Genomic DNA, 19,405 nt, shown 5'->3' on the forward strand with positions numbered 1-19,405 from the left:
CGAACCATTGATACGTTACACGAATTCGGAGAGTGTAGAGTGCACGTTCGTATAACGTGAGGCGGTTTGAGGTTTCTTTTGGACTTGAAAATAATATTTGGAACTTAAGGAATGCGAAACGCGACTTGAAAAGGCCATACGCTCGAAAAACCATTAGCGCGAAATTTGAGCTGCTAGACAGGGTTAAGCCGCGGCGCGTCTAGGAAGCCCGCGGCGCGGCTCAAAGAGTGTTTTGGGGGTCGAGAGTTTATCAAAGACAAAATGCTGGTGGCTTCATTTGACAAAATTTCAAGTATGGTTCTTTGTTAGCCCGCGGCGTGGCTCTCAAGCCCGCGGCGCGACTTAACATTGATTTGCTGAAAATGTGTTTTTTCAACCCAAAAGGCACATTTGAACCCCAAACGTTTGGGGGTTGTTCCAGGGTATTTAAACTGCGTTTTTACATGTTTTTAGACCATTTTAAGTCTAAATACATGAATATTAACTTCCAAGTCACTAATGGATATGAATCAAAGATTGTGACTTTTCAAGAAACCTTTTGACCCATTATAAATACACTCTTTGTGTATTTGAAATAGGTTCCAGAATTTTGGCTTTTTACACACTTTCAACTTAAACAATTAGAAGATAAATCTCTGCAATTTTTTTGATTGTTTTCTTTTAGCCAAGACAACAATCTAGTCTTTGTCTTATCCCAATCGAAACTTCATGTAACCCGTGGCTAATTGGGTCAAAATATTCGATTAGGAAAGTGTTCACACGATTCAAAGATCAATCCGGAGTCGGTTCCGTTTCAGGTACGAAGGTTTACTTACAATCCAAGTTCGTAACATTCTAATCGAATAGTTGAGATCACCATCTTCAGTGAAACGGTGAAAGAAATGACTTCAAGGTTTGCAAAATTGGAGAAAATTGAAGGGGCAGATTTTAGGAGATGGCAAAAGAAGATGCAATTTCTTTTGACCACATTGAAATTGGTTTATGTGTTATCAACTCCAAGACCCGCTGAATCGGATGACGAGACAATGGAACATGCCCGGTTAAGGAGAAAATGGGACAACGATGACTTGATGTGTTGTGGCCACATTCTAAATGGTATGTCCGATGTTTTATTTGATGTTTACAATTCGGTTGAATCGGCAAAGAAGCTTTGGAATAAATTGGAGGCCAAGTATATGGCCGAGGATGCGTCTAACAAGAAGTTTCTTGTTAGCAATTTCAACAATTACAAGATTGTTGATACTAGGCCTATCATGGAACAATTCCATGAGATCCTTAGGATCTTTGGGCAATTTACCTAACACAACATAAGTATGGATGAAACTTTCTCGGTTTCATTCATCATTGATAAATTGCCATCTTCATGGCAAGATTTTAAAAACACACTCAAACACAAGAAAGAAGATATGAATTTGAATGAGTTGGGTAGTCACTTGAGAATTGAGGAATCAATTCGGGCACAAGATAGTGGCAAAGGGAAGGGTAAAGAAGTGGGATCTTCTTCAATTAACATGAATGAAGATAAATCCCATGGGAATAAATACAACAAGAAATCAAACAACAAGAAACGAAAGTTTGATGGCAACAAGAATGCGTCCAATAAGAAGGACAAGAAGTCTTGTTGGAGATGTGGCGAACCCGATCACTATAAGTGGGATTGCAAAATCAAGATGCTAGAAGGAGGAAGCACATCGGGTGCGGGCCAAGGATCAAAGGATCCTACTCCTAATTAAGGTCAAATTTCTGACTTTGTGACTATTCCAATTAAGAACTATGTTTCACATATTTCTGATGCATTCTATGTACAAGATGATACAATTGGATGGTGGGTAGATTTGGGTGCAACTTGCCATGCTTGCAAGGATCGTGAATGGTTCAAAACTTTTGTACCAGAAAAGGATGTCTTGCACATGGGCAATGAATCTATTGCTATTGTTGTTGGTTATGGAAATGTTGTATTGGAGTTTAGCTCTGAAAACTATTACTCTTTATAATGTATTGTATGTACCTAACTTGCGTAAGAATCTCATATCTAGTCCCATGTTGAATAAATGTGGGTATAAACAAGTGTTTGAAAGTGACAAATATATATTGTTTAAGTGTGGTGTGTTTGTTGGTTTTGGGTATTATAACAATGGTATGTTCATGCTCAATCTCAAAAATGTTCCTAGGGCCATTAATTCTACTTGCATGATTAGTTATAGTACTTGTGATTACGGTTTATGGCATGCTCGTTTAGGTCATGTACATTACAAAAGAATGTATGAAATGTCTAAGGATGACTTAATACCAAGTTTTAATAAACATTTAGATAAATGTAAAACAAAATGTAAAACTTATATGCTAACAAAGATCACTAGACAATCTTTTAGAGAAATAAACCAGAGATCATCATTATTAGAACTAATTCATAGTGATCTATGTGATCTTCATGCTACTCCTTCAATGGGCAACAAGAAGTACATGATTACTTTTATAGATGATTCGTCTAGGTATTGCTATGTGTATCTTTTGCATTCTAAAGATGAAGCTTTAGACAAATTTAAAATATATAAATCTGAAGTAGAATTACAACTTGATTGTTCAATTAAAACATTACGTACCGACCGAGGTGGCTTGTATTATGACCCGGAATATTTCCAATCGAAAGGAGTGATTCACCAAACCACGGCTCCTTATACACCACAACAAAATGGTATAGGCGAAAGGAAGAATAGGACACTTAAAGAGATGGTTAATTCCATGTTGTCTTATTCCGGTTTGAGTGAGGAATTTTGGGGGGAAGCCATGTTAACGGCTTGTTACATTTCGAATACGGTTCCTAATAAGAATAAGAAGAAGACTCCATATGAACTTTGGTTTAACAAACGTCCAAACTTGCATTACTTGCGAGTTTGGGGATGTAGGGAGGTCGTGAGACTTCCGGAACCCAAAAGGAAAACGTTAGGTGAAAAGGGTATTGTTGCATTTTTATTGGATATGCCGAGCATTTCAAGGTGTATAGATTCTTTGTCATTGAGCCAAATGATGCTATTTCAATTAATACCGTGATTGAATCTATAGATGCAATATTTGATGAATCTAGGTTCACATCTATACCTAAACCAAAGGATATGGTACCTATTGCAAGTACCTCCCAAGGTGCTCAATTGGAAGAAATTCCAAATGAGACTCAAGAGCCACGCAGAGGGAGTAGGAAAAGAACTCCTAAATCATATGGTGAGGATTTTCATCTATTCTTAGTTGAAGGAACTAGAGACAGTATCATATCTCAACTTCATTATTGTTATAATGTTGAGGAGGATCCGAGGGCATATGATGAGGCCATGAGGTCGCGTGACGTTGCCTTTTGAAAAGAGTCAGTCCGTGACGAGATAGACTTTATCACGGAAAACAATACATGGGTTCTAGTCGATTTGCCTCCCGGTTGTAAACCTTTGGGTAACAAATGGATCTTCAAAAGGAAGTTGAAAGTTGATGGATCGGTTGATAAGTTTAAAGCACGTTTGGTCATATAAGGTTTTAGGCAAAAGGAGGGTATTGACTATTTTGGTACCTATGCTCCGGTTGCGCGTATCACCACCATTATATTGTTGATTTCGCTTGCGGCGATTCACAATCTTGTTATTCACCAAATGGATGTAAAAACCGCTTTTCTTAACAGTGATTTGGAGGAGGAGGTGTACATGAGACAACCGGAAGGATTTGTCATGCTGAGACAAGAGACGAAGGTGTGCAAGTTGGTCAAGTCTTTGTATGGACTTAAGCAAGCACCAAAGCAATGGCATCAAAAGTTTTATGACGTCATTTTGTCTCATGGCTTTATGATCAACCAATCGGATAAGTGTGTGTATAGTAAATTTGATCACAAGGGGAATGGTGTGATTATTTGCTTATATGTGGATGACATGTTGATCTTTGGCACTAACCAAGATCAATTTGATAAGACCAAACAATTTTTGTCATCTAAGTTTTCGATGAAGGATATGGGGGTTGCGGATGTGATTCTTGGGATAAGGATCATTCGTGGTGACAATGGTATCGAAAATAACTCAATCTTATTATATTGAGAAAATTCTCAAGAAGTTCAATCTTGAGGATACCTCCCCGGTGAATACTCCCATTGATCTTACTCTTAAGCTGTTACCCAATAGGGGTACAGTTGTGTATCAACTTAAATACTCGAGTGCTATAGGGTGTCTAATGTATGCAATGACTTGCACTAGACCGGATATTGCCTATGCGGTGGGTAAATTGAGTAGATTTACTAGTAACCCGGGTGCTCACCATTGGCAAGCTGTAAATAGAGTATTTAAGTACTTGAAGTACACCAAGGACTTTGGTATCACATATACCGGCTTTCCTTCTATCTTAGAAGGTTATTCGGATGCAAGTTGGATAACCAATATGGAAGATCATTCTTCTACTACTGGTTAGATATTCCTACTTGGTGGAGGGGCAATTTCATGGACTTCCAAGAAGCAAACATGCATTACAAATTCGACAATGGAGTCAGAGTTTGTTGCTTTAGCTGCGGCGGGTAATGAAGCCGAGTGGTTAAGGAATTTGGTTTATGAGATTCCTTTGTGGTCAAAGCCCATTCCTCCTATAGGTATGCATTGTGATAGTGCTTCAACGGTGGCTAAGGCTTATAGTCACATGTATAATGGTAAGTCTAGACACTTGGGTGTTAGACATTCCATGGTATGTGAATTAATCACGAATGGAGTGATCTCCATTGATTTTGTTAGATCTGAACAAATTCTAGCTGATCACTTGACCAAGGGACTAGCCAGGGACTAGGTGCACAAGCTGGCTATTGGTGTGGGATTGAAGTCCATCTAAATCTTTCAAAGTGGGATACCCAATTCCCTTCTAGTACAACGCTAGGAGCTGAATTCAATGGGGAAAGCCTATTTTGAGAAGATTGGAACACATGTTTCATATAATCCCAAGGTATCTTTTCGGACCTACAAGATAAAGTGAGGTTGAAGTTTATAACTTCTTAATAGTTCTCTTGAAAAATTGCATTATAGGAGCAAGATTGAAGAGAGCTACATAAGTGAACATGAAGTTGAGCCGCTTCAAGAAAGCTTTGAATTTGGTTTTCTATATGTTCATGATTGGATTGGGACACATGGCTCCTAATAGTGTCAATTTTGTATTGTTAGAGAGTATGGAACTAGTGTGTATATTATCGACAGGTTTTCAAATGAATTGATGGGTTCAAACTATTAGAGCACCCCGATTTTTGAATTCTTGCACGTGTAATATACTATGTGTAAATTCAATTCATGTGACATTTACACTTATGCATTAGTTTCTAATTGTTGATATTTTAGTAATCAATGATCATACTAAAATGGAGGGATTTGTTGGTGATTTTAGCATGATCCAACATTCATTTTAGGGATTGGATTACTATGTTGAATGTGTTTTTCGAACCATTGATACGTTACACGAATTAGGAGAGTGTGGAGTACACGTTCGTAAAACGTGAGGTGGTTTGAGGTTTCTTTTGGACTTGAAAATAATATTTGGAACTTAAGGAATACGAAACGCGACTTGAAAAGGTCATACGCTCGAAAAACCATTAGCGCGAAATTTGAGCAGCTGGAGCCGCGGCGCGGCTCAAAGAGTGTTTTGGGGGTCGAGAGTTAATCAAAGACAAAATGCTGGTGGCTTCATTAGGCCGCGGCGCGACTTAAGGCATAAATTCCAGGTCGAAGATTTTGACAAAATTTCAAGTATGGTTCTTTGTTAGCCCGCGGCGCGGCTCTCAAACCCGCAGCGCGGCTCAACATTGATTTGCTGAAAAGGTGTTGAAACACCCTGCTCTTTTTTTTTTTTAAATCACATCGGAAGTCTTGATTCACATAAATACCCTTAGTTAATTACGAACATGATTATCACAAATCATTAGCTAGTTACTTATTACAAACAACCGATGTTACGTTAAACAACTAGTTAGATATTTATAAAAGTTAAGACATCAGAGTTCGTCTTGTCAAACATATCGTCAACCCAACTCCCGTCCCTACCAGCACTAAGATCGAAAACCTGCAAGGGAGGAGGTGAGGGGGGTTAGCACGAGGCTAAGTGAATAGAATCATCTAACAGATCTAGCATACAGTACCAACTTGTACAACTACAGCAACTACAACAATCCATAACAGGCAACTGACAACTAATAACTAGCAACTATCAACTGGCAACAATCAACTAGCAACTATGCTCCAACTAGAGACTCGGCGGCTTGTACGAGCACACGACCACTAGCTGATCAGTCTAGCGTCTACCGAAAGTCCTTACTACTGAATCCCCAGTATAGTAAATCCACACGCAGGTGATGCGTCATTCAGCACTATACTCAACAAACAGTAGCCAACTGGACCCAACCACAACAAGGTTGACCTCTCTGAGCTGAACCTAACAACCATAGGTTCCAACAGGCAACTACAACTTGTGCACACAACTGTTAAGCAACTACCACTACGAACAACTGTTCCTACGACTAGCATGGTAACTCTACGATGATCATTATTACAACATATCTACTAAGCATAGCAACTATAACAGTATAACATAGTAGCACAACTTGCTACTCTATACTACACCCGGAGATAATCCCACTCACCGATTACCAGCAAATGAGAAGGTGTTCAGCTATCTAATCACTGAACCTTCTCTGTCTCCTTTTCTCCTGAGAAATACATATACACGAGTTAGTTTATGTCCATAAACACTAAATAACACAAATATAGAAATTTTGTCAGAAAATCTGTCCGCTAAAATTTTTCTCCTTAACACTTATGCACTTTTGAAATTTACATCAAAATCTCAAAATACAAACGGACAGCATAACGGCTAGAAATCAACACTTAGTAAAAATTTCACTGTCTAAGACCATCGGTCGATCGTCAGAGACTATCGGCCGATCGTCACTACTCCATCGGCCGGTGGACTACACCATCGGTCGATCGTTAAATTTTCAACCGTTCGTCGAAGGACTTCCACCATCGGTCGATCGTCTAGTCCGTCGACCGATCGTCTCACTCCATCGGTCGATGGTCAGAGACCATCGACCGAGGGTAGTTCATCTGCAGAAGCTGAAGCCAAAGTGTAAGACCCAAATATTTATTGTACATAATGTATTTATGGTGTACCATGCGTGTATGAAGTGTACGAGACATGTACGTGTTGCTTGCTCGAACGTCGAAGAAAACTGGACGTTGTTTGGAGTCACAAGGTGTGTACGTACCTTTTCGACCCCAAATAAAGTTTGTGTTGATGTTTCAAAGCCTTACCATTGGAAAGAAAATCTTATTACATTTCCAACGATATTTGATTCATCGAAAACGGAGTTACGGTCAAAAAGTTATGGCCAAAACAAGTTTGCTGAAGTTCAGATGAAACAGGCAAATGCCGCGGCGCGACCAGAAGGGCCACGGCGCGACAAATGCCTATTTTGAGGGTCAGAAAGCTTTAAAAAAGTGATCTAAAACCACCCTTTGGGCCACGGCGCGACAAATTGCTCCGCGGCGCGACAATAGGCACGATCTGGTGCTGTTCAGCCTTTTAATGAGTTTAATGAGGGGCATTAATGTCTTTTCACATATGGACGACTTGGGGACCTCAAATCTGGCCAAAAGCTTATCCAAACACCACTTCCACCTCACTTCTTCCATCTTCTTTCCCTCTCACACATTCATCAAACCCTAGAGAGAGAAAGGGTTTTAGAGAGAGAATCAAGGTTTTGAGGAAGAAGACGAGTGTTTCGGGTCGGGTCTCAAGAATTAAAGTTCTTCCTATCGTTCACGGCTACCTTGTGGTACTATTGGTAAGTTCTAACTCCGAAATTCATTCTTATGATTTCATATTCAAGTTAGGGTTTTTAGCTTTTTAGTTGTAAAACCCATTTAGATGATGAAGTGGGTTTATGGAAACTAGTTATTTTTGATACATGGCGGGTTTTAGGTTGATTGACATTTTGACCATGATTAGGCTTTGGTTTTGGGTGTAATCACTTAGTTTAGTGATTTTGGAAGCGTTGGAACCCTTTTGGGTGTATTCGAGTTGACTAATTTTGAAATGGGTCAAAATTAGGGTTTATGTGTCAAAGTGGGTTTCGAGTGATGAAATTATGAGTTTGGGTCTTGCGTATATTGGTTAAACCTTAGAACACTTGTATTGACTTGATTTTTGGGTGTAAACCCTAATCTAGGTCAAAATGGGTCGAATGGGTATTTTGGGTCAAGTGAGCTTGATTCGGTGTCAAACTAAGTTATGGGTCAAGATTTGATGAACCAAGTATATAAATGTTTGATTCAAGTGTTAAATGGTATTTTGGAAAGTTAGTCACTAGCCGTTAGTGATTAAAGATGTTTTTAGGACTTATGTCAAAATGGGTTGACTTAGATGGGTCAAATTTGGTAATGACTTTAATTTTGGATTAATTGGATGATAAGCAATTTTGGTTAAATTGTACTTGTTGGATGGGTCGGAATTACCACCCGTAGTGGTAATTGGTGAAGTCCACTTTATGTGTCTAAATGGGCGGTTTGTGGTGATAGGTGTAAACCCTTGGTTAAGGGTGTTGAAGTCGAATTCTCTCATAGAGAATGTATGTTGATTGTTTGTATATCTATATGCGTATTATAGGTAAAAGGTTTGCTCGGTTGCTTTTGGAGGCGATTTACGTTTATGACTTGTGCGGGCAATTCGAGGTGAGTGGAATAATTATGCGTGTACGTATATAATGTATTTATTTGTGTAGTATGAATGTGGCATTGTCGCGGTGTTTAAGACACCACATTCTAAGTAACGAGTAGTATTGTCGCGGTGTTTAAGACACTACTCATGGTTGATTGACATGTGGTAGTGTCGCGGTGTTTAAGACGCCACATTGTCATGGGAGTGGAATTGTCGCGGTGTTCAAGACACCACTCATTATTTTGATTGACGTGTGGATTCGTCGCGGTGTTTAAGACGCCACATTGTCATGGGGGTGAATTAGTCGCGGTGTTTAAGACATCACCCGGGGGATTAGTGATTACGCGGTGTTTAAGTAACGCTAATGGATGTTACGAACTCCGACGGTCTCTTACGAGTATCGTTCCCTTGTACGATTGGTTAACCATGGTTATTGTGTTGTAGTGTAGCATATGATAATGTTCGAGTTATATATATGCTATTGTTGTGCTAGCTTGTGGTATTGGAGGTTAATGGCTTTGTACTTGTGATGATAAGCTAATTGTGTTGCTAGCATGTATGCGGTATGTGAGTAAGTGTTGCAAGTAGGTATATTATATATGTATGTGTATAATTATTGCATTCACTAGGCTTTATGCTTACCCCTCTCGTTGTTTACCTTTTTACAGGTATTTTGTTATGAAGCTAGCTAGTTGTTAGACTAGATGCATAGGAGCGCTTGGGCTCGAAGGGGTAGCTTTTGGTTATATGGACGCGGATTGGGGATTTGGTAGTCTCCGGGATTATGCTCTTGGTATTGGGTTGGGTTATTGAGTCTTAACCCGTATTTCTTGTGATCGGGCCATTATTACAGATGATTTTGTAAAGTGTAATTTGTGTGCCAAGGGTCATGATAGATTGTTAAATGTATCCTTATGATGTTATGTTTCGATTAAAACAGAGTTGAAAATGTATTATATTAATGGGACCTAACTAAATAAAAAAAAAAAAATGTACTCTGTTCTTGGTTAAATGGATTTGGGTTGTTACACAAAGTGACGGGTTTCACCCAAATTCATCCAATTCTTGCTCTAGAGCTCGATTTTTACCTCAAAACTGATCAAATCTAAGACACTATACATCAAGAAACATAAACCCACAAGATTTGGACTCAACCAACATCAAATTCAACTCTTTTGACCCAAATTACCCACTTTGTAAAAACTATCACAAAACCCAATTTTCTTGAAGATTAAATCATGAAAACTTGTGATTCTTACCTTGATAGAATCAGTAGATCATAAGGAACACGAAAATGTAAATGATTTGAGCTCAAGAACAAAGATTAGAAATTAGGGTTTGGTAGGATGGAGAGGTGAGTGAACGGGTGGGTTTGGGGAATTTTCTAGAAAATGGAAGAATAACCCTCCCACCAAACACTTATGAGTCTTAAAACTCATACATCACAACACACGGGTATTTATCAGTTATCTGATATCTTTCGTACATCATTTGGCAACCCAAACGAAGTCCAAATTCAACAAACGAACCTGTTCTGTGACCCTTGTCACAAACTGGTCTCAACTAAATAACCAAATAATTATAAACATATAATTATTAAAATCACTAATTACACCATACCCTAAGGGTACAATGGTCATTTCATCTAGGCCCAAAACGCGGGTGTTACAGGTGTCTTTTCAACCCAAAAGTCACATTTGAACCCCAAACGTTTTGGGGTTGTTCCAGGGCATTTAAAATGCGTTTTTACATGTTTTTAGACCATTTTAAGTTTAAATACGTGAATATTAACTTCCAAGTCACTAATGGGTATGAATCAAAGGTTATGACTTTTTAAGGAATCTTTTGACCCATTATAAATACACTCTTTGTGTATTTGAAAAAGGTTCCATAATTTTGACTTTTTACACACTTTCAACTTAAAAAATTAGAAGATAAATATCTGCAATTGTTTTGATTGTTTTCTTTTAGCCAAGACAACAATCTAGTGTTTGTCTTATCCCAATCGAAACTTCGTGTAACCCGTGGCTACTTGGGTTGAAATATTCGATTAGGAAAGTGTTCACACGATTCAAAGATTAATCCGGAGTCGGTTTCGTTTCAGGCACGAAGGTGTACTTACAATCCAAGTTCCTAACAACGATCATTTAAAATATTTATGCGTTAATCCGTTGCATCACATGGGCTCCCAAACTCGTTATAATTATAGAAAGTCGTAATGTATGTATCACCCATCGCTATTAAGTGATTAACTAGAGTTGTGGTAAACTCGTCATGGATAACAACTCTTGTGAGCATGTTTCTTTTTAGTTATACAACAAGTGGAAGTTGTTTCTTCTTTTTCACACAATTAGTTAAAGTTAATTATAAAGAGTGTGTTCAGATGGTGCTCTAAGATTTAAGATTTAAGAATACGTGTACTAATCTATCAAATCAAATACCATAATAATTATTCAATTATTCAATAATATTAATTTAATCTTCGGTGTTGGTATATTATTCTCTTAATTATAGTACTCGTATAATTAAATTCTTGAAACATTTTAAGAATTTTTCTAAAGGTGATTATTAGGGTTGTCACTAGGAATAACAATGGATGTTCGATCAATTAGATTGGATCATTTGATTTATTTATATGGATTTGAATTATTTAAATGGATGATAAACAGATATAGATATGAATATGGATGACGTAAAAAATTAGTAGATCGGATATAGATAACAGTTTATTATCTATGAATATATCCATCCAGGGGTGAATTTTTTTTTTTTGGGGGGGGGGGGGGGGGGGGGAAGGCAGGGGCGCCCGCCTCCAGTCGATTTCGAAATTTTAGTGTAAAAAATTAGATTTTTTTTTATTTTGCCCCCAACTCAAAAGTCATTTGCCCCAAAACCTACATATTTTGCCTTAAAACTTTCAAATTTTGTCCACAATTCTCTAAATTTTGCCCAAAAATCTTCAAATTTTGACCACAAACCTTCAAATTTTATCAAAAAACCTCAATATTTTACCTAAAAACCTCCAATTTTTGTCCCAAAAACTCCGTATTTTGTCAAAAAAATTGCTACGGTTTTAAAAAATATTTCGCCCCCGGTGAAGAAAAATCCTGCTTCTGCCACTGTATCCATCTATCACCCGAAATATACATACATACATACATACATACATACATACATACATATATACATACATATATATATACATATATATATACATATATATATATATAGGGGTATGATCAATGGGGAAGTAACCAATCGGAGTGAAGCGGGGGGAAGCAAATTTTTTTATTTTTAGATTTTTGAAAAAAACTTTGTTCACGAACGTTATAGATTGGATGAAAATAAGAATATTTAGAAAAGACACTTCGTGATGAATGTTATTATTTTGGCGGGAAAAAGATCAACAAAAATAACATTCAAGATCATATTGTTCGTGAAGAATGTTAACGTTTTTTTTCTTCATGTTTTGTGAAGTAAAATTTAGCCCGATTTAGAGTCTAGGGTTTAGGGTTTAGGGTTTGGTGTTTTGGGTTTATTCCATAAACCCGAAACACCAAACCCTAAACCCTAAACTCTAAACCGTTCGTGTTAAAAACTCGATCTAAATCCTAAATCTAAACCCTAAACCCTAAATTTCTAAACCCTAATATCTAAACCCTATAAAACCTAATATCTAAACCCTAATATCTAAACCCTAATGTCTAAAACATCAACATACGCTCGAAAAATACGATAATTGTTATATATTACTTCTTCGAGCGTTTTCCCGCCAAAATAATAACATTTATCACGAAGTGTCTTTTTCTAAATGTTCTTATTTTTGTCCAATCTATAATGTTCGTGAACAAAGTTTTATCAAAAACGAAAAAAAAAAATTGCTTCCCCCCGATTGGTTACTTCCCTCTTGATCCTACCACTATATATATATATATATAGTTTTAATTAAGAGGGAAACATTTTTTGGGGGGAATTAATTTTTTTGCATTTTTTTAATAATTTTTTCAAACATTAAGATCACATGAAAATATAAACATTAAAAAAAAATACTTTGTGATAAATGTTGTGACGACCCGGAAATTTCTGACCAAATTTAAACTTAATCTTTATATAATTCCGACTTGATAAGAAATGAATTTTAATAAATCTTGAACCTCCGGAAAGAGTTTTACACAAGCTTTTGGTCACCCTTTTATTCCGACGATTCACGAACGTCATAACTTGATTTAATTATTTAATTGTTTAATTATTGTGTGTATATATGGATTTATATATATTTAACTTGAAAATATGATAATTAAATATCTCATTAAGTATATTAACAAAGTATTGTATATATATATTTTCATACTACTAATTTAAAGAGTTTTTGAACAATATATATGTTACTATTTAAACGACGTAATTAACTTATGTTAAAATGTATTTACATATAATGTATTACGAGTGTAAATACATCTTTACAAGTATTGAATACACTTTATAATATACCAATACATATAAAGGATAGCTATACTCGTATTTCCGTTCTATTTTCTCAAGAATTCTACTCGCATTCATACGGTATTTTTACCCGTATTATACACAGCTTCTAGAAGTATTTACTATTGGTATATACCAATAGAAATCTGTAATTATTTGTGTAATATGTCATCCATGACCTAATCAATTTAATATGTCATTCATGACTTAATACATTTTAACTTATCTTAGATATTTTCACTAAAAGCCAAATTTTCAAGCCTATAAATAAGCACCATTTCTAACTCATTTTTACACATTCATTTTCCAAATTTTACTTCCAATTTTCACACACACTTGAAAGAAATCTCTCAAATTTTGTTCCACTACTTCTTTCCAGCAACTTTACATTCTAAACTTGAGGTAAAAACTCTACTTCAACTCTTGTTCAATTCATATGTTTATAGCTATCTATATAAGAGTTTATAAACTAGAACATAGTTTAGTTGATTCTAAACTTGTTTGAAAAACTAATCTAATCTTTCTAACTTAACTCTAATAACACTTATTTATATGTATTATGATGTTATATTAAGTTAATATAAGAACTTATAACTTGTACATATGAAGAACACCTTGAAACTTAACATATATCCTTTAATCTCCATTCAGTAAAAAGCGGGCTGTTTTGGGTTGGGAATTAAAAACCTATCTTAGACATTGAGTTCGAGGCTAAGACTTTGTAAATATGTTAATATATGTAAATAAGACTTTCAGTATTTTTTTCATGATTTTAGACAAAGTGGAAGTATTTTATCAAAAATCATATATTGGGTGGATGCCGGGATTTTTCCAAATCTGTCCACCGACATAAAAAGAGGGTAAAGCTCTAAAAATTACTACTTGGGATGAACGTTTTGAATTGGTTTTGTAAAATTGACTTCTTAAGGAATCCATAGCAATTTGATTCACTTTAAACGGAGTTGTAATGAATATTTGGCGAGCAAAACAAAACCTGCTAAAATTAACGTTGTATGGACGAAATTTATATTATAAAAACTATATTAACCATATCCTTGTTAACTTTTCCTATATCCTATATATATTTGGATATGTTATCATTAGTATAACAAAATATTACAATCTTGATTAATTTTGAGGTTGTATATATATAATAATCTTGGTATGTTCCATGACAATACGTGCACAATACGTTTTGATAAATCCTAAGACAATACGTACACAATACGCCTTAGTTAATTCTAAGACAATACGTATACAATACGTCTCTGGATTGATGCAAGACAATACGTACACAATACGCCGTGGGGTAATTCTAAGATTATATATATATATATATATATATATATATATATATATATATATATATATATATATATATATATATACCGATTATTGAACTGTTGGACTGTTGGACTTTTCGGACTATTTTGGACTACTAAACTTGACAACTTAAATAATCACATGTGATTGAAAATATAAACTTAGAAATCACATGTGATTGAAAATATAAATAATCACATGTGATTGAAAATATAAACTTAAATAATCACATGTGATTGAAAATATAAATAATCACATGTGATTGAAAATATAAACTTAAACAATCACATGTGATTGAATATATTATATGAACTTGCTATATTAATTTTGTTCACATGTATTATTATTATCTGAATCGTTATTGTTATTATAGGTTCGTGAATCCAAGGACGACGGCTATATTTTTAATAAGTTAAAAACTTATTATTAATATACTTTTACTACCGTGAGTATATAGTCCCATTTTTAAACTCTAAAATACTTTGGGATGAGAATACATGCATTTTATGTTTTACGCCATGGACACAAGTACTTAAAATATATTCTACATTTAGTTGTACCACATTGCATATCTTCTCTAATAGCTTGGTAACTAATATTTACATGTTGTGAGAACATGTAAGCGCGAATCCTATTGATAGATCTATCGAGTTTGACAACCCCAACCGGGCTAGTCGCTCTAGTATCGTAAACGGTTACATAGTACTTCATTTTTACTACACTTGGTACAGTGTAGGGAGATTTCATTATAAAGGGAATATGCCACATTAATGGTTAAGTATGGTTATCGAAGCGCTCAACAACTTATAGAATACTTTTATACACTTGCGAGTGTACATATAATTATAACTATGAAATCTTGTGGTCTATATTTATATCAATGCTAAACCTATATATCTCACCAACCTTTGTGTTGACTGTTTCCGCATGTTTATTCTCAGGTTCTTAAGAAAGTCTTCCGTTGTTGCATTATCTGAGCAAGCTGTGCATGGAGTCTCATACTTTTATTTAAATAAAATGTTGCATTCAATAAAACCTTTGTCATGTATTATATTCGACTGTAACGTCAAGTGTGTAGTATTTGGAAACCGATGTATTTTGGGGATTATTTCTTAAATAATCGCCCACTTGTTTAAAACATGCATTATGTATAATAATGGTGTGCTTTTTATGAAACGAATGCAATATTTTTTAAAATGTGTCATATAGAGGTCAAATACCTCGCTATGGGACCAATGGATAACGTACTGCGTTTATAGTAATATGGACGGGTTGTTAAAGTTGGTATCAGAGCGGTGGTCTTAGCGAACCAAGTCTGCATTAGTGTGTCTAACTGATAAGTCGTTAGGATGCATTAGTGAGTCTGGACTTCGACCGTGTCTGCATGTCAAAAGTTTTGCTTATCATTTGTGTCGAAAATTACCTACTTATCATCGTTAGGAATTTACCTGCTTATCATTCTTAGTCTAGACACGTCTTGCTGCATTGATTGCATGAATAGTGTATAGACAAAATTTATATCTTAGCGTATCTGCTAAATCATATCTTATCGTATCTATTACTGTAAACTTTGCCTGACATATTCCGTAAATTCCTCCGTAATCTATGAAATCTTTTGATCTATATATATATATATTATATATATATATATATATATATATATATATATATATATATATATATATATATTCTACGTAGTTAGAATACCACCCGATAGCCAGAAAATCATTTCGTATCGAAAAATTCTTTATTCAATCGTACGATATGGAACTCGCCACTAGTTCAAGTCCCTCAGATTCTGATATGGAGTTTCACTCGAGCTCCGAAAGTAGTGTGACTGGAATGGATCAACCAATTAGCCATCATCTATTCTGGATGAATTGGGAATGAGTTCGTAGTCTACTTAATCATTGGAGACAAGAAGAAGGTCATCCCTTCCATCCACCACATTTCCCTCTTGGCGAAGAACCTGAAGCAATTACCGGCGAACTTGTCCGAAACACCATTTTCTCTCTCATTTCCAGAGTATCTCATCACGATTATATACTATCTTACATTCTAGATCTTATTCATCCGCTCGTCCGAACCGACAATCATCCCGGTGTAATAGAAGAAGTCAACGAGCTTCGCACTCGGGTAGTGGATTTAGAGAATATGGTTCAAAGGTTACAAGCACCAGCAGCATCACCGGCATCGACAATACCACCATCATCAACACCAGCAGTACCATTATCACCACCAACAATAACCGCATCGCAAACCTCAACTTCATAATCTGTCCCACGAGCATCAACGTTATACGCCCTGTAGATACCAAGGAATACCAACAACAACAAACGATGAAGTATTGATTCATAACTTCATTGAAGAAATACTTTGCGGTAATTATGTAATCTCCAAACTCTTAGAGATTATTTATTCTAATTCTGACCGCAAATCAGATGAGTGAACGGAAACGGTAGAGTAGAAACCCTGACAGAAATAGTGCGCGATGTACAAGCTAGACTTTTTATACAAGCAGCATCAACAGTACCGTCAACATCACCAACACGTCAGTACCGTCAACATCGTCAATACCAGCATCACCTATAACATCACAATCTCCGCCAGTTCCATAATCACCGCGGACATCATCACGAATCAACAACAAGTATATCATATCAATGAGTTATGAAGTATTAACTCATTCCCTCTGAAGAATTTATATGTATATATCTTATATATATAAATTTTGAAACCATAATAAATCTTTTCGTACTAAGCTATTACGTGTGAATCTTAACTGGTAGATACTACTCGGTTAATCCATGTTACTAATATGCTATGATGTACATCCTTCGTTAATGATTTGACAATCGTTAACTATAATCTCTGCTTTAAGTTAATAGATTCCATGTCACAATAAACCAAGTGTACTATTCAAATACATGTTTGATGTTACACTTTCATTTTTGATGTATTCGAAACTTTCTGGAAAACATCATTCGTGCTTTACGAAATTCACAAGAACTCCACAAACATCAACATCATTCACCAAAAAAAAATGTCAATAAGAATAAATAATGAAGTATTGACTACATTAGAGAAATACTCCGCGAAGATTATGTAATCTCTAATGTTTTAGAGATTATTCATTCCTAGTTTCAGCCGAAAATAAAATGAGTTTAATATTATATTAACTCATTAAATCTATGTTACATCTACAGAAAATATACATATATATTTTCACAAAGACTGTAATAAAAGTTCTCTTGTACAAAATATTACTTGTGAAACTTTTAACGGGTAGGTAATACCCGAGAGATATATAAATTCACAATTAATATGTTACATTCTTCAATTCTGATTCAACAAATCATCAACTATACTCACTACTTTCACAACGATATACATCCTTTCATAAAAATTAGGACAACCATTTTCTTACAAATTCGATTACATATTATGATTTTGACAAATCAAAATTCAAGTTAAGATTTAACAGAAGACATCACTCTTAAACCCCTACATCTTTCAAAGTTATACTTTGATTCCAATAGAACATCACTTCTATTCTTAAAACCCAGAAAAATATTCATGTCATTCAAAATTCTAGAACACCATATGTATACTGACGAATACAATCTGTGTTCAAACCCTTCATGATTCTTGAAAACAACTCAATTAAGGAACAATCGAGAGGATGAACCAATCACACGATACATACGAAGAATATATGCACCTGGAGGACACTTAGAACCTAAGTGAAAGTTTAACACATATCTGTGTCAGATCCTTTGGCATTTATTACCAAAAATAACTTTACGATCCCTTTTCATAGTAACAAATTTTGTCACAGCTCCAGCAAACCAACTTCAATTGTTCATTCGAATAAGCCTTATTATAACGATTACCCCTTCATCATTATTACCAGGGAACCTTTCATATCTCGCCACATTAGCAGTAAACTTATTAACAACTTCATTGATCTTTGACTTTTCAAAAAATCTTTATATTTATCAAAACCCCATTATATACTCATCTGCATCTTGTAACTAGAATTGCCATACGAATCATCGAGAATTAGCAATCAGTATTTTGAAATCTCGCAGCATGTCTACGCCAACAATTATATGTGTCTATCTTCTGGACTTACATACTTTGAATGTGAAGTTTCTGAAAAACACCCTAAACTGCGAACTAGTTCTCGAAATGCTGATGAAGCAGCAAAAACTATAAACGACCTTAACTGTAAAAAGTTTGATGATAAAGAGTAGTGTGTTGGCAAAGCTCAGAAAAAGAGAAGATTTGGTACTGAAAAATACGGATTGAGCAAACCATGAAGGAGGCTGTGGATAAATCACAAGGACGAAATCTACCTTCAAAGAATCCAAATGATTCCGTGTCTGCTGAAGTCATTATCGAATACCTTGCTCCTGACTCTAAACCTCTGATATTAGAAATTCTAAGATATCATCGTATCTTTCATTATAAATATCCTCCATATTTCTGCAGATATTTTCATAATTATTCTTATCTGAAATTATTTACCTCTTCGCGCTGTCTGTATTACATCATAAAAGAAACTATTTTAGTTTCTAAATTCTGAAACTTTCGAATTTAAAATAGGAATATTTTTGAAGTAGTGTTGGGAACTGAAGCATGAATTAGTATAATATAATGACACTTGATCAACGTGATTATATTACAGTAAGTCATGCTGAGTTTCTAAATGGAACGTGATGATTCACAGATCATAACATCATCATGTGCTATGTTACACGACTCTTGTATTCTCTTTAACCTCTAAAATATCAAGAAAATATTTCTTGATGATTCGGCCTTTTCTGAGGTATTCTAGTAATTTGACAAGTCAAGATCGTGCCATTACGATTTCCTTCTTAGAACA

The 19,405-nt window shown here is 35.3% G+C and overlaps 1 protein-coding gene across 1 annotated transcript; it reads left to right on the top strand.

The window, feature by feature from the left end:
* The first annotated feature begins 881 nt into the window (after positions 1-881).
* Positions 882-1,301, top strand: LOC139902175 (uncharacterized). Its single transcript, XM_071884827.1, has one exon. It carries the CDS (start codon positions 882-884, stop codon positions 1,299-1,301), a length of 420 nt encoding a protein of 139 aa, XP_071740928.1.
* The last annotated feature ends 18,104 nt before the right edge of the window (positions 1,302-19,405 follow it).

This window comes from Rutidosis leptorrhynchoides, chromosome 3 (genome assembly GCF_046630445.1).
Source record: "Rutidosis leptorrhynchoides isolate AG116_Rl617_1_P2 chromosome 3, CSIRO_AGI_Rlap_v1, whole genome shotgun sequence".
Classification (NCBI taxonomy): Eukaryota; Viridiplantae; Streptophyta; class Magnoliopsida; order Asterales; family Asteraceae; genus Rutidosis; species Rutidosis leptorrhynchoides.